At 48.2% G+C, this 15,496-nt stretch overlaps 1 protein-coding gene across 2 annotated transcripts in view; it reads right to left on the bottom strand.

Moving 5' to 3' along the window:
- The window catches only part of prex2 (phosphatidylinositol-3,4,5-trisphosphate-dependent Rac exchange factor 2), a 200,733-nt gene that overhangs the window by 98,775 nt on the left and 86,462 nt on the right, over positions 1-15,496 (bottom strand). The window contains exons 16-22 of one of the 2 annotated variants that reach the window (XM_036944101.1): positions 15,304-15,449; positions 14,477-14,569; positions 13,370-13,518; positions 13,216-13,301; positions 6,286-6,422; positions 3,627-3,738; positions 1,731-1,915 (exon numbers count right to left, since the gene is read on the bottom strand). In XM_036944101.1, the coding sequence (XP_036799996.1) occupies positions 1,731-1,915; positions 3,627-3,738; positions 6,286-6,422; positions 13,216-13,301; positions 13,370-13,518; positions 14,477-14,569; positions 15,304-15,449 (908 nt within the window). Of the gene's footprint in view, positions 1-1,730; positions 1,916-3,626; positions 3,742-6,285; positions 6,423-13,215; positions 13,302-13,369; positions 13,519-14,476; positions 14,570-15,303; positions 15,450-15,496 lie in introns of both variants that reach the window. The other variant, XM_036944100.1, reaches the window with a different exon arrangement.

Raw genomic sequence — 15,496 nt, 5'->3', positions numbered from 1 at the left:
AGTAGTGGCCGGTGAGAAAGTAGTGGCCGGTGAGATAGTAGTGGCCGGTGAGATAGTAGTGGCCGGTGAGATAGTAGTGGCCGGTGAGATAGTAGTGGCTGGTGAGATAGTAGTGGCTGGTGAGATAGTAGAGGCCGGTGAGATAGTAGTGGCCGGTGAGATAGTAGTGGCTGGTGAGAAAGTAGTGGGTGGTGAGATAGTAGTGGCCGGTGAGATAGTAGAGGCCGGTGAGATAGTAGTGGCCGGTGAGATAGTAGAGGCCGGTGAGATAGTAGTGGCCGGTGAGATAGTAGTGGCTGGTGAGAAAGTAGTGGCTGGTGAGATAGTAGTGGCTGGTGAGATAGTAGAGGCCGGTGAGAAGTGCTTGTTACTTTCAAGAAATGTACCATCAGCCATCATTTCATATTTGTGTCAATTCAATAAACAAGGCTATGCATAATAGTTTAGCTATATTAACAATACTTTCCTCATCTTACTTTAATGGGAATGTAGATGGTTACTCACAATTTTCAATGATTATTCCTGCTTAGTCCTATCTCATGTAACTTCTCCCTGGCTAGCATCCAAGACTAGCTTGCATGAAACATATGCTGTCACGATTCACTAGATGGGTTAAGAAAATAACATATGTTTGGAACTCTACAACTGAAAAACACTTCCAGATCAGATTATTTACAAAAAAACTTTTCCTCGCTCAAAACAACTTTTGTTGATAACTCGTTGAAGTGTTGTCACAGTGTGCAGATATTTTGCAGGGAGGTCGTCTTCCACATTAGGAAAGTGTCTTGACGTTAGAGCTGGGAGATAAATCGTATTTGACGTATTTATTTAACCTTTATTAAACTAGGCAAGTCAGTTAAAGAACTAATTCTTATTTTCAATGACGGCCTTGGAACAGTGCCTTGTTCAGGGGCAGAACAATAGATTTGTACCTTGTCAGCTCGGGGATTTGATCTAGCAACCTTTCGGTTCCTGGCCCAACGCTCTAACCACTAGGCTGCCTGCCGCCCCAAATACCGGTATTGATGCACGGACCGGTTCGGGTTGTTACTTTACCTTCTATAACGGTATTTGAATGTTTGGTTTGTTAAATGTAGTATGCCGTGTGTAACGTCCATTTTCACAGTTTATACAGCTCTACTTGAGTCATCCCTTCCCGCTTACACCAGCATGTTGTCTGTGCAGCAGTATCTTCTAAATCAGAGAGGAATAGGCCAAAACTTACAGGGTCCCATAGGAAACACTGACCAACACATTGGTTCCTACCCTAGCACAATAACTTTGTTTGCCGCAATGAATTCTACAGCAGGATTAATACACGCTCAACCAGTGACTTCGGAGATGCCCTCCGACCAACAAATGTCTATCAGGTGCGCGCAAGCAGAATAGATCACGACCAATTTCACATAGAAATGTGAGTTATAGATCTGTCACTCATTGCTAGCAAGTCTAAGCGGCGGTAGATCTGTTCTATGTACGCTCTTTCTATGCTTCCTGTTCTTAAGTTTCGTTTTTGCGGCTTTTACTTTCGGTTTTGTACACCAGCTTCAAATATCTGAGAATACAAAACCTGGTGTTCAGAAGACAAGCTTCTGGTCCAACTCCACACCTGATTCAACTGCACCATTGTGTACGTGCTGGGTTCAAATGAAAGCCTGGACTCTCAAAGTTGTCTGCAACTCTTAAACAGTCCTGTACATTATTTGTTGGCCTCAGTGGCCCCGTCCTACCTTGGCTGTGAGGCTGAAGAATCCTTTTGGCTCCACCATCTTCTCCAGGACTCTACACTTGATCCCGGCGGTGCTGTCGTAGTCGTACACCACTCCATACTCCAGATGAACGTTGTCTACGGTCAGACTCACGTGGTCCTTCTTACCGTCAATGATAGCGATGGTGTTGAACTTATCCATCACCTCTGAGAGGGGGAACACACACAAGGGGTGAGAGAGGAGCACACACATACATTACATACATACATACATACATGCATACATACATACATACATACATACATGCATACATACATACATACATACATACATACATACATACATACATACATACATACATACATACATTACATACATACATACATACATACATACATACATACATACATACATACATACATGCATACATACATACATACATACATACATGCATACATACATACATGCATACATACATACATACATACATACATACATGCATACATACATACATACATACATACATACATACATTACATACATACATACATACATACATACATACATACATGCATACATACATACATACATTACATACATACATACATACATACATACATACATACATACATACATACATACATGCATACATACATACATACATACACTTGAGGTGCGATACACACACATACTGGGCGTGTACTACATGGCACAGGTGAGACGCGCAAATAGCAGGGGTGGAACACACAATTTTTACACAACATTGTAAGGCACACAAATACACACCAGGGATGAGACACTAATGATGTCTAATGTTCCGTGATAAGGGGAGAAAGAGGCTCCTTATCTCAGCAGCACATAGTCGGGCTGATAGTCCGGCTGATAGTCGGGCTGTTCTGAACTAACTAATAAGCAGAGGAGAGCAACTCTTCCGGTTCCCTCCAGAAATACCAAACTATCTAGAGGTCATTTTGTAGGAAGAACATTTCCCTATGGCTCCCACCTCTCCTCTACCTCCCTCCCTCCCTCCCTCCACCCCTCCCGCTCTCCACCTCTCCCTCCCTCTAGACTCAACCCTCCATCTCTCTCTATATCCCTCCACCTCTCCACCCCTCCCTCCCTCCACCTCTATATCCCTCCACCTCTATATCCCTCCACCTCTCCACCCCTCCACCTCTATATCCCTCCACCTCTATATCCCTCCACCTCTATATCCCTCCACCTCTCCACCCCTCCACCTCTATATCCCTCCACCTCTATATCCCTCTATATCCCTCCACCTCTAAATCCCTCCACCTCTCCACCCCTCCACCTCTATATCCCTCCACCTCTATATCCCTCCACCTCTATATCCCTCTATATCCCTCCACCTCTATATCCCTCCACCTCTATATCCCTCCACCTCTATATCCCTCTATATCCCTCCACCTCTATATCCCTCCACCTCTCCACCCCTCCACCTCTATATCCCTCCACCTCTATATCCCTCCACCTCTATATCCCTCTATATCCCTCCACCTCTATATCCCTCCTCCTCTATATCCCTCCTCCTCTATATCCCTCCTCCTCTATATCCCTCCTCCTCTATATCCCTCCTCCTCTATATCCCTCCACCTCTATATCCCTCCACCTCTATATCCCTCCACCTCTATATCCCTCCACCTCTCCACCTCTATATCCCTCCACCTCTCCACCCCTATATCCCTCCACCTCTATATCCCTCCACCCCTCCCGCTCTATCCCTCCCTCCACCTCTCTCTCTCTCCCTCCCTCCACCTCTCTCTCTCTCCCTCCTTCCACCTCTCTCTCTCTCCCTAGGTCTCTAAACCAACCTCCGTCTATCTCTCTATCTCTCCCTCCACCTCTCTCTCTCTCCCTACGTGTGTGTGTGTGTGTGTGTGTGCATGTTTATCTTACCCTCTACTTTACACTGGAAGCCATCCCCGTTCTCCTCAGCAGTTTGTTTCTGGTTCTTCCCCTGGTCCTCCTGGGAACTCTCACTGTTGTTATACACCCACTGTATACTGTCCTGCTGTACGGAGAACACCACAAAACACCTGTTACATTATACAAACCTGCCTTTTCATTTTCAATGCACACCTTCCAAAACAGCCAGTTGGTACAGTGGTCCTGCTGTGTGGTTGGGACCAGTTAAAGAGGGGTTAACCAGTCAGTTGGTACAGTGGTCCTGCTGTGTGGTTGGGACCAGTTAAAGAGGGGTTAACCAGTCAGTTGGTACAGTGGTCCTGCTGTGTGGTTGGGACCAGTTAAAGAGGGGTTAACCAGTCAGTTGGTACAGTGGTCCTGCTGTGTGGTTGGGACCAGTTAAAGAGGGGTTAACCAGCCAGTTGGTACAGTGGTCCTGCTGTGTGGTTGGGACCAGTTAAAGAGGGGTTAACCAGTCAGTTGGTACAGTGGTCCTGCTGTGTGGTTGGGACCAGTTAAAGAGGGGTTAACCAGTCAGTTGGTACAGTGGTCCTGCTGTGTGGTTGGGACCAGTTAAAGAGGGGTTAACCAGTCAGTTTGTACAGTGGTCCTGCTGTGTGGTTGGGACCAGTTAAAGAGGGGTTAACCAGCCAGTTGGTACAGTGGTCCTGCTGTGTGGTTGGGACCAGTTAAAGAGGGGTTAACCAGTCAGTTGGTACAGTGGTCCTGCTGTGTGGTTGGGACCAGTTAAAGAGGGGTTAACCAGTCAGTTGGTACAGTGGTCCTGCTGTGTGGTTGGGACCAGTTAAAGAGGGGTTAACCAGCCAGTTGGTACAGTGGTCCTGCTGTGTGGTTGGGACCAGTTAAAGAGGGGTTAACCAGTCAGTTGGTACAGTGGTCCTGCTGTGTGGTTGGGACCAGTTAAAGAGGGGTTAACATTGCATGTGAAATAGCTGCAACAGCTCTGGTCTATGATGTCACGGTTGGCCTGTCAGAGCAAACTGACAAGGCTTCACAAACACACTGCAGCACAAACACAACCCCATGCCAATCTCATCAAACCACTGTTCCGTGCCACAGGCAGACAAAAGGGCGTGTGTGTGTGTCCCCTCCACAACCCAACCCACGGCCAGCTCCCTGCCAGGACAACGTGCTGTGATCGCCCACTGCGCTGTGGTCTGCTAGGGTACAACCCATAGACACACACACACAGGCCCCACCCCCACCTCCCCGTTAGGGCATTTCCCTGTGCCCTGGTCTGATGTAAACCAGAATCTCAGTAGTGTTGGAACCATGTAGATCTTCATTAAACCACCAATTCCAAGGCTGGCTCATCTCTCCCCCTCTGTTCTTCTCCTCCATCTCTCCCCCTCTGTTCTTCTCCTCCATCTCTGTTCTTCTCCTCCATCTCTCCCCCCTCTGTTCCTCTCCTCCATCTCTCCCCCCTCTGTTCCTCTCCTCCATCTCTCCCCACTCTGTTCTTCTCCTCCATCTCTCCCCCTCTGTTCTTCTCCTCCCCCTCTGTTCTTCTGCTCCATCTCTCCCCCTGTTCTTCTCCTCCATCTCTCCCCCTGTTCTTCTCCTCCATCTCTCCCCCTCTGTTCTTCTCCTCCCCCTCTGTTCTTCTCCTCCATCTCTCCCCCTCTGTTCTTCTCCTCCCCCTCTGTTCTTCTCCTCCACCTCTCCCCCTCTGTTCTTCTCCTCCATCTCTCCCCCTCTGTTCTTCTCCTCCCCCTCTGTTCTTCTCCTCCATCTCTCCCCCCTTTGTTCTTCTCCTCCATCTCTCCCCCCTCTGTTCTTCTCCTCCATCTCTCCCCCCTCTGTTCTTCTCCATCTCTCCCCCCTCTGTTATTCTCCATCTCTCCCCCTCTGTTCTTCTCCTCCCCCTCTGTTCTTCTCCTCCATCTCTCCCCCCTCTGTTCTTCTCCTCCATCTCTCCCCCTGTTCTTCTCCTCCATCTCTCCCCCTGTTCTTCTCCTCCATCTCTCCCCCCTCTGTTCTTCTCCTCCATCTCTCCCCCTGTTCTTCTCCTCCATCTCTCCCCCTCTGTTCTTCTACTCCATCTCTCCCCCCTCTGTTCTTCTCCTCCATCTCTCCCCCCTCTGTTCTTCTCCTCCATTTCTCCCCCTCTGTTCTTCTCCATTTCTCCCCCTCTGTTCTTCTCCTCCATCTCCCCCCTCTGTTCTTCTCCTCCATCTCCCCCCTCTGTTCTTCTCCTCCATCTCCCCCCCTCTGTTCTTCTCCTCCATCTCCCCCCTCTGTTCTTCTCCTCCATCTCTCCCCCCTCTGTTCTTCTCCTCCATCTCTCCCTAAACATTCTCCTACAGAGGAGACTAGTGTAGGCTGGCTACTTCCCAACACTCTCCAAGCTCTTTCTCCCCCCATCCAGCCTGACTCTCTACTCCCCTCCTCGGCCTCCCCTTCTCCCTCTCTGTGTGTGGGGAGAGAGACTGGGAGAGCTGGGTCATTAAGCAGGAATAATACTAGTATTGGCTCCTGTAGAAGAGAGCAGGACTGACCCCTGGCTCACTGCTCACTGTGGGGCTGTTGTGGGAGACACTGGGTTGGGATAAGACACTGGGTGGGGGGTAGGGGGGAGAGACCGGGTGGGGGGGGGACTGGTGTTCTAGAACTCTCCTCTCCGTATTACCTGTGTGGGTCTTCTGTATTTCCTACAGGCAGTAACGTGTGCGATGACGCTGGCGTGGCTCTCCTTACTGACGTTTATGTTGTTCACCTTGATGATACACTGGCCAGGGTGGAGCCCTGCGATGGCTGCCACCGTGCCTACACAAAGGAGAGAAGAGAAGGGTCAAAGGTTAAAGTATCCACACATAGATGAGGTCGTCACAAGTTCTCTTCTTTAAATCAGATTTTAAACCTAGACTTCCAGTCATTGCGCTAATGCTAGTTATCAACTCCCTTTAAACTACACATAGAGGCATAAAAATGGTATCCACAAGTTAATGACTCCGGGTAAGTAACCCTTTAACCCTAACCACATTGATAACCTTATTGCCTAATCCTAATCTTAATTTAAGATCAAAAAGCTTGTTTGTGTTTTCATGACTTTTTCCGATATAGCCAATTTTGACTTTGTGGCTGTACTAACCAGTGACAACCAAGGGGAGGAAGAAACAAGACCACTTCCTAGATGATGGAAGGGCCCGAGGGGCAGTTTACAGAGATAGGTGGGATGGACAGAGAGTAGCTGAGGGGTGGGTTACGGAGATAGGTGGGATGGACAGAGTAGCTGAGGGGTGGGTTATGGAGATAGGTGGGATGGACAGAGAGTAGATGAGGGGTGGGTTACGGAGATAGGTGGGATGGACAGAGTTGCTGAGGGGTGGGTTATGGAGATAGGTGGGATGGACTGAGTAGCTGAGGGGTGGGTTACGGAGATAGGTGGGATGGACTGAGTAGCTGAGGGGTGGGTTATGGAGATAGGTGGGATGGACAGAGAGTAGATGAGGGGTGGGTTACGGAGATAGGTGGGATGGACAGAGAGTAGATGAGGGGTGGGTTACGGAGATAGGTGGGATGGACAGAGAGTAGCTGAGGGGTGGGTTATGGAGATAGGTGGGATGGACTGAGTAGCTGAGGGGTGGGTTACGGAGATAGGTGGGATGGACTGAGAGTTGCTGAGGGGTGGGTTATGGAGATAGGTGGGATGGACTGAGAGTTGCTGAGGGGTGGGTTATGGAGATAGGTGGGATGGACAGAGAGTAGATGAGGGGTGGGTTATGGAGATAGGTGGGATGGACTGAGAGTTGCTGAGGGGTGGGTTATGGAGATAGGTGGGATGGACAGAGTTGCTGAGGGGTGGGTTATGGAGATAGGTGGGATGGACAGAGAGTTGCTGAGGGGTGGGTTACGGAGATAGGTGGGATGGACTGAGAGTTGCTGAGGGGTGGGTTACGGAGATAGGTGGGATGGACTGAGAGTTGCTGAGGGGTGGGTTATGGAGATAGGTGGGATGGACAGAGAGTTGCTGAGGGGTGGGTTATGGAGATAGGTGGGATGGACAGAGAGTTGCTGAGGGGTGGGTTATGGAGATAGGTGGGATGGACTGAGAGTTGCTGAGGGGTGGGTTATGGAGATAGGTGGGATGGACTGAGAGTTGCTGAGGGGTGGGTTATGGAGATAGGTGGGATGGACTGAGAGTTGCTGAGGGGTGGGTTATGGAGATAGGTGGGATGGACAGAGAGTTGCTGAGGGGTGGGTTTAATAGTTGTATAATAGTTATGACTGAAAACATAATGTATATATATTCCCCCAAAAATATCCAATGACTTTATTATAGCTATGTAACTACTGTAAAAACAAATATAAAAGTGTCACGTATGTAACATGTACATGTAACAAGAAAAGAAAAAGCTGTAAAAATAGTTTTGGGGGGATGCCCCCCCCCCAAAAAAAGAGAGAGAGACATACACAGAGAGACACACACACACAGAGACACACAGAGAGAGACACACAGAGAGAGACACACAGAGAGACACACATAGAGAGAGAGACGCACATAGAGAGAGAGACGCACAGAGAGAGAGAGAGAGAGAGAGAGAGAGACACAGAGAGATACACAGAGAGAGAGACACACAGAGAGAGAGAGAGAGAGACACAGAGAGAGAGAGAGACACAGAGAGAGAGAGAGAGACAGAGAGAGAGACACACAGAGAGAGACACAGAGAGAGAGACACAGAGAGAGAGAGAGAGACAGAGACAGAGAGAGAGAGACACACAGAGAGAAAGACACAGAGAGAGAGAAAGAGAGAGACACAGAGAGAGAGACACATAGAGACATAGAGAGACAGAGAGAGAGACACAGAGAGAGATAGAGAGACACAGAGAGAGAGAGAGAGAGAGAAAGACACAGAGAGACACACATAGAGAGAGAGAGAGACACAGAGAGAGAGAGAGAGAGAGAGAGAGAGAGAGAGGGAGAGAGAGAGAGACAGAGAGAGATAGAGAGAGAGAGACAGAGAGAGATAGAGAGAGAGAGAGAGAGAGAGAGAGAGAGAGAGAGACAGAGAGAGATAGAGAGAGAGAGAGAGAGAGAGAGACAGAGAGAGATACACAGAGACAGAGGAGAGAGAGTGACAGAGATGTATATGTGTGAGACATGGCCTGCAGAAACAGGGAATTAAAACAACAGACAGACTGGGTCCCACTACTAGCACACGTTGATGAGATGGTCTGCAGCACAAGCCGTACATCAGTGGCACTAAACAGGCCTGGTCTGTCAAACCCAGGTGGCACTAGACACAATCAGACAGACAAACAGCAGAGCCCAGAGAGCAAGGTTTACTCAGTCTCCCCAGTACACAGCATTATTAGGATAAAAAGCTATTTTTAGTTGCTATAAAAGTTGTTTTGCCAGCTCTAACAGAAAGGGAAGAGAGAGAGAGAGAGAGAGAGAGAGAGAGAGAGAGAGAATATATACACATAATATGACATTTGAAATGTCTTTATTCTTTTGGAACTTCTGTGAGTGTAATGTTTACTGTTCATTTGTATTGTTTATTTCATTCTTGTTTATTCTCTACTTCACTTGCTTTGGCAATGTTAACATACATGCCAATAAAGCTCCTTGAATTGAAACTGAATTGAGCGAGAGAGAGAACAGGAAGATTGTTTATCTGAGGTAGAGTGTGGACCCCTCCCTCTATTTCTGTCGTCTCAGAGATGTGATTCAGACTTCAAGGTTTACAGCTATCAGGGAGGAAGTGCGTGGCAGACAAAATATTCCCTGTTTGTTTTGATAATCTCTCAAACACACACAACATACCACCGAGTCGTAATATCTTTTTTTTTACGGGAATTGGGTTTCTGAAGGCAGGAGGGAAGAAGTGCTTAGTCTGTGCTTTAGCTGTTAACTTGCCTGACTCCTGAAGACGCCAAGTCCCCTAAAGCAATGTAGTAACAGCCGAAAGAGAATCATCAGTGGCGCAAAGTACTTAAAGTAAAAAATACTTTAAAGTACTACTCAAGTATTCTTATGGTGGGTATCTTCAACTTACTATTTCTACTTTAGTACACTCCTAAAGTATGTACTTTTTACTCCATACATTTTCCCTGTCACCTTAAAGTACTCGTTACATTTTGACAGGAAATTGGTCCAATTCACACACTTATCAAGAGAGCATCCCTGGTCATCCCTACGGCCTCTGATCTGTCAGACTCACTAAACACACATGCTTTGTTTGTAAATGATGTCTGAGTGTTGGAGTGTGGCCCCTGGCTATCTGTAAATGATGTCTGAGTGTTGGAGTGTGGCCCCAGGCTATCTGTAAATGATGTCTGAGTGTTGGAGTGTGGCCCCTGGCTATCTGTAAATGATGTCTGAGTGTTGGAGTGTGGCCCCAGGCTATCTGTAAATGATGTCTGAGTGTTGGAGTGTGGCCCCAGGCTATCTGTAAATGATGTCTGAGTGTTGGAGTGTGGCCCTGGCTATCTGTAAATGATGTCTGAGTGTTGGAGTGTGGCCCCAGGCTATCTGTAAATGATGTCTGAGTGTTGGAGTGTGGCCCCAGGCTATCTGTAAATGATGTCTGAGTGTTGGAGTGTGGCCCCAGGCTATCTGTAAATGATGTCTGAGTGTTGGAGTGTGGCCCCTGGCTATCTGTAAATGATGTCTGAGTGTTGGAGTGTGGCCCCAGGCTATCTGTAAATGATGTCTGAGTGTTGGAGTGTGCCCCTGGCTATCTGTAAATGATGTCTGAGTGTTGGAGTGTGCCCCTGGCTATCTGTAAATGATGTCTGAGTGTTGGAGTGTGGCCCCAGGCTATCTGTAAATGATGTCTGAGTGTTGGAGTGTGGCCCCAGGCTATCTGTAAATGATGTCTGAGTGTTGGAGTGTGGCCCCAGGCTATCTGTAAATGATGTCTGAGTGTTGGAGTGTGGCCCCAGGCTATCTGTAAATGATGTCTGAGTGTTGGAGTGTGGCCCCAGGCTATCTGTAAATGATGTCTGAGTGTTGGAGTGTGGCCCCAGGCTATCTGTAAATGATGTCTGAGTGTTGGAGTGTGGCCCCTGGCTATCTGTAAATGATGTCTGAGTGTTGGAGTGTGGCCCCTGGCTATCTGTAAATGATGTCTGAGTGTTGGAGTGTGGCCCCAGGCTATCTGTAAATGATGTCTGAGTGTTGGAGTGTGGCCCCTGGCTATCTGTAAATGATGTCTGAGTGTTGGAGTGTGGCCCCAGGCTATCTGTAAATGATGTCTGAGTGTTGGAGTGTGGCCCCTGGCTATCTGTAAATGATGTCTGAGTGTTGGAGTGTGGCCCCTGGCTATCTGTAAATGATGTCTGAGTGTTGGAGTGTGGCCCCTGGCTATCTGTAAATGATGTCTGAGTGTTGGAGTGTGGCCCCAGGCTATCTGTAAATGATGTCTGAGTGTTGGAGTGTGGCCCCAGGCTATCTGTAAATGATGTCTGAGTGTTGGAGTGTGGCCCCAGGCTATCTGTAAATGATGTCTGAGTGTTGGAGTGTGGCCCCTGGCTATCTGTAAATGATGTCTGAGTGTTGGAGTGTGGCCCCAGGCTATCTGTAAATGATGTCTGAGTGTTGGAGTGTGGCCCCTGGCTATCTGTAAATGATGTCTGAGTGTTGGAGTGTGGCCCCAGGCTATCTGTAAAGGATGTCTGAGTGTTGGAGTGTGGCCCCAGGCTATCTGTAAATGATGTCTGAGTGTTGGAGTGTTCCCCTGGCTATCTGTAAAGGATGTCTGAGTGTTGGAGTGTGGCCCCAGGCTATCTGTAAATGATGTCTGAGTGTTGGAGTGTGGCCCCTGGCTATCTGTAAATGATGTCTGAGTGTTGGAGTGTGGCCCCTGGCTATCTGTAAATGATGTCTGAGTGTTGGAGTGTGCCCCTGGCTATCTGTAAATGATGTCTGAGTGTTGGAGTGTGGCCCCTGGCTATCTGTCAATAAAAAAAAAAATACAATTGTGCTTAATATGGCTTGCTTAATACAAATCATTTGAAATGATTTACAGTATACTGTTACTTTTGATACTTGAGTATTTTTAAAACCAAATGCTTTTAGACTTGCACTCAGGTCATATTTTACTGGGTGACTTTCACTTTTGTCTCCAGTCATTTTCTCGGTAGCTTTACTTTTACTCAAGTATGACAACTGAGTACTAGTTCCACCACTGAGAATCCTACATGACCAAGGCAGATACGTTCCGTGCCAGAGGAAACGGTACACATACCTCCGCAGTCTAAAGCAGATGGCTACAAAACACTTTCTTCCTACCATATATAGATGAAGATAACGTGCAAAGGCAAAGCCGATTGGTTGTGTGTGTTCGTGCCTGCCTGCCTGCCTGCCTGCCTGCCTGCCTGCCTGCCTGCCTGTCTGCCTGTCTGTCTGCCTGTCTGTCTGCCTGTCTGCCTGCCTGTCTGCCTGTCTGTCTGCCTGCCTGCCTGTCTGCCTGTCTGTCTGTCTGTCTGCCTGCCTGTCTGTCTGCCTGCCTGCCTGCCTGGCATTGCTCTGTGTCCTTGCCTCCTCAATAGCAGTAGAGATGATTAAGGCCTGTCCTATTGTGAGTCCCAAACGAGAAGAGGGGATGAGCTGCTCTTACTGTGTGTGTGTGTGTGTGTGTGTGTGTAGAGAAGCTGGAATAGTACATCCCTTACAGAGCATCATACCACGGATCTCTTCGTGATGATGACTCTCACACAGCTCAGAATGTTTGTTTAGAGAGATGGTCTCGCTCTCTGGTGCGAGTGCAATTTCGTTCCGAATGCATTGTTTTGAAAGATAATGGCCCAACCGAAACTGGCTCAGGCGGGCCAGTGCTTTGGCTGCTCTGACACCCATTCCAGCCCTCGTTACTCTGAGGTTTGAACAGATTTCAACAGGCTGGGCCAGTGAATATTACATCACAAAACATGTCCAACAACTGTCAGAGGAAAAGGAGAAGGGGGCTATGCCCTGAAGAAATACTACAGCCACACACACACACACACACACCGCAGGGAGAGTGGCTATGCCCTGAGAAAATAACTCAACAATAACACAGCATGTTTTCAAAGAGCCTTCAGACTAGCTGGTTTAGATTGGACAATAGTTTTGCTTTAGGAAGAAAACAAGCATCGATTCCCCTGAGAACGGCGAGACAGGACAGGATTGTTTTTCGATTGGCCTCCTATCTCCCGCCGGCACTGATAGCACCGCTTTTAAGAGGCTGGGGAGGAGGGGGGGGGGGGGGGGGGGGGGGGGGGGGGGGGGGGAGCTGGGGAGGACCTGATGAGTTCCCAAACACACAAAGGAAAAACACAGAAAGTGTTGACTAGTGTTGAATAGGATCTGGTTCAGATATCAGAAACGTTCCAGAGCAACACATATTGTATTTGACTTGTATTGTATGTAAATTGATCCGACGACCTTGAAGAGTAGAGGGAACAGCAACGACTTTGAGACTAACACACACACACAGCGAGTCAGGCAGGCCAGGGCTGAACCCTGCAGCCAGCTGCCTCCCAGCTGTGCCACGCTCAGCAGAGGAAACAGGGAGAGAGATGCCATTTTCTGGTGTCACAGATGGGCAGCGAGGGGATACAGTGTGTGTCTTACCTCTGCCAACAGCGTGCACCACAGAAGGGCCAAAGCCCCTGATCTGGAACCCCAGTCCGTCTGCTGAGTCTGGGATCTTCACTGTCCTGAGGAAGGAGGAAACATGGTTTTAGGTGTGTTTTTACACACACACACACACACACACACAACTTACTCTCTAGGCTTGGTGCTAACCAGCACTCTGAGAGGTCCCTTGCTGGTGAAACAGTGTTTGAGGAAAGCCTCCATCTCCGGGAAGGGCCTCAGGAACACCAGGTCTCCATTTATACAAAACACCTTCCTCCCGACCTCTAGACCTGCCATCTACACAGAGAGAAGAAACAAGGCTTATGACACAACTACTATGGACACACACACACACACACACACACCCTCACACAGACATTATCCTTGTGGTTTCACTGAACATTTGTTCACGTCACTATCGACAGGCATAAAAAACACAGTTAAGGGAACCAAGCGTGCCAGCCAGGCCCCCGTCCACTGACCTGCCACCTTCAAGGCTGGTGGAAATTAGGGCTGAGACTGGGATCGATCCCGTGAGTTTCCCCTGAAACCTCGTCCCAGCCTTGTCCTCTAGACGATCAAAGGCGCTGAACACAAAAGGAGACCTCAAATATGTGCTGACGTGTTGACGTGGTCTATTTCAGCGCCAGACCGCAGCGTCAGTTACCACAGATCCGGTTCAAACTCAGCGCAAACCGTCACAGAGGTTTCTACCCTTCAGAATAATGATCAGAGGAGTGTGTGTGTGTGTGTGTGTGTGTGTGTTCAGACAAATGATCAAACGCCTTACTCAGACTGCTGAGGCCCACAGACTAACCAGAGCTGAACGATAGCATTACGTTTCAAATGTACCACCGTGGAAACAGACATTGACAAGTTACACTCCGTGTTCTGTTGCCTGCTCAGCGTGGCCAGATCAGAGACACCCTCGGGGCTGAACAGGAGAGAAAGTATGAAACATGTATGTACTTACTTACTGTAAGTCACTCTGGATATGAGCGTCTGCTAAATGAGTAAAATGGCAATGTAAAAATATAACTGTGTGTATCAGAGGTAGAGGTTAACCGGCAGGGCATGTAAACAGGCACGTAAACCACAGGGGGGAGTGTTGGCAACAGTCACGTGGGCGGAGAGATAGGGATTAGCTTTGCATGTGAGTTGGGAGTGTGTGTGTGTGTGTGTGTGTGTGTGTGTGTGTGTGTGTGTGTGTGTGTGTGTGTGTGTGTGTGTGTGTGTGTGTGTGTGTGACCCTCACCTCCGCATGCGAGCCCTTCTCCACTGACTTGATGATGGGTACTCTGTTTCTGTCCTCCAGGCTGAAACCATAACCTCCTTCACTGGGTCTTATCTGAAACAACACATTCCCTGTGAGTGGGTGAAACACAAACACACACACACTCCACATGATGAGGCACACAAATTAGCCAAGTGTGGCAGTCTTGGAAAACACGTACACAGAACACACACACACACAGGATTATGCATGCACACATACACACAGTCTTACAGAACACACACGCGTGCACACACACTTCCACTACCACACACACAGATACTGTGACCCACAGATAGTGACTCAGGTATTTAATCAGCCCTCCAGAAGGACTTGCTTACTGGGGTGTTAAATCACGTTTTGCAGCAAATGTGGTCCGTAACCTTCTGTTTTCTGCTGAGTCGAAATGACTTGTTATGTACTCTTTTTATGGTTTGCTCACAGATTTACTGTGTGTGTGTGTGTGTGTGTGTGTGTGTGTGTGTGTGTGTGTGTGTGTGTGTGTGTGTGTGTGTGTGTGTGTGTGTGTGTGTGTGTTTTAGAGGCGTAGTGTCTCTCCATTGACCAAAAACATGACATTAGTTAGGAGAGAGGGAGAGTCCATTCAGAATCAGAATCTGAAAATGTCTTGGCATAGAGGAGAGTCCAATATGTCCTGTCAATTAGTTGTATGGCTGAACGAGGACCATATTTAAATCATTACTGGAGAACCTATAAGTGTGGGAGTTTTCAGCTGTGGGTAATAAGATTGTGTGTGTGTGTTTCTTTTTTCCCCTGAGTGTACGCGTAGAGCAAGAGGCATCGCTCACCAACAGCGACTTGGCGATGACATTCTCAGCTATCTTCAGGTCGTGCTTCATGGCTTGCTTGTGTTTAGTGTTTGATCCCTCCATCTCCTCATCCGCAAAGAAACGGAACAGCAGAGGCTCGTCTTTGAACTCACTCTTTTCCAACACTGGAGAAGGGAAGAAAAAGAACGATGGAATGAAAAGGTTAGACACA

The sequence above is a fragment of the Oncorhynchus mykiss genome, chromosome 15, assembly GCF_013265735.2.
Source record: "Oncorhynchus mykiss isolate Arlee chromosome 15, USDA_OmykA_1.1, whole genome shotgun sequence".
Taxonomy (NCBI): Eukaryota; Metazoa; Chordata; class Actinopteri; order Salmoniformes; family Salmonidae; genus Oncorhynchus; species Oncorhynchus mykiss.
Note: the sequence above shows the minus strand (reverse complement) of the source record. Positions and strands in the feature narration are given on the sequence as shown.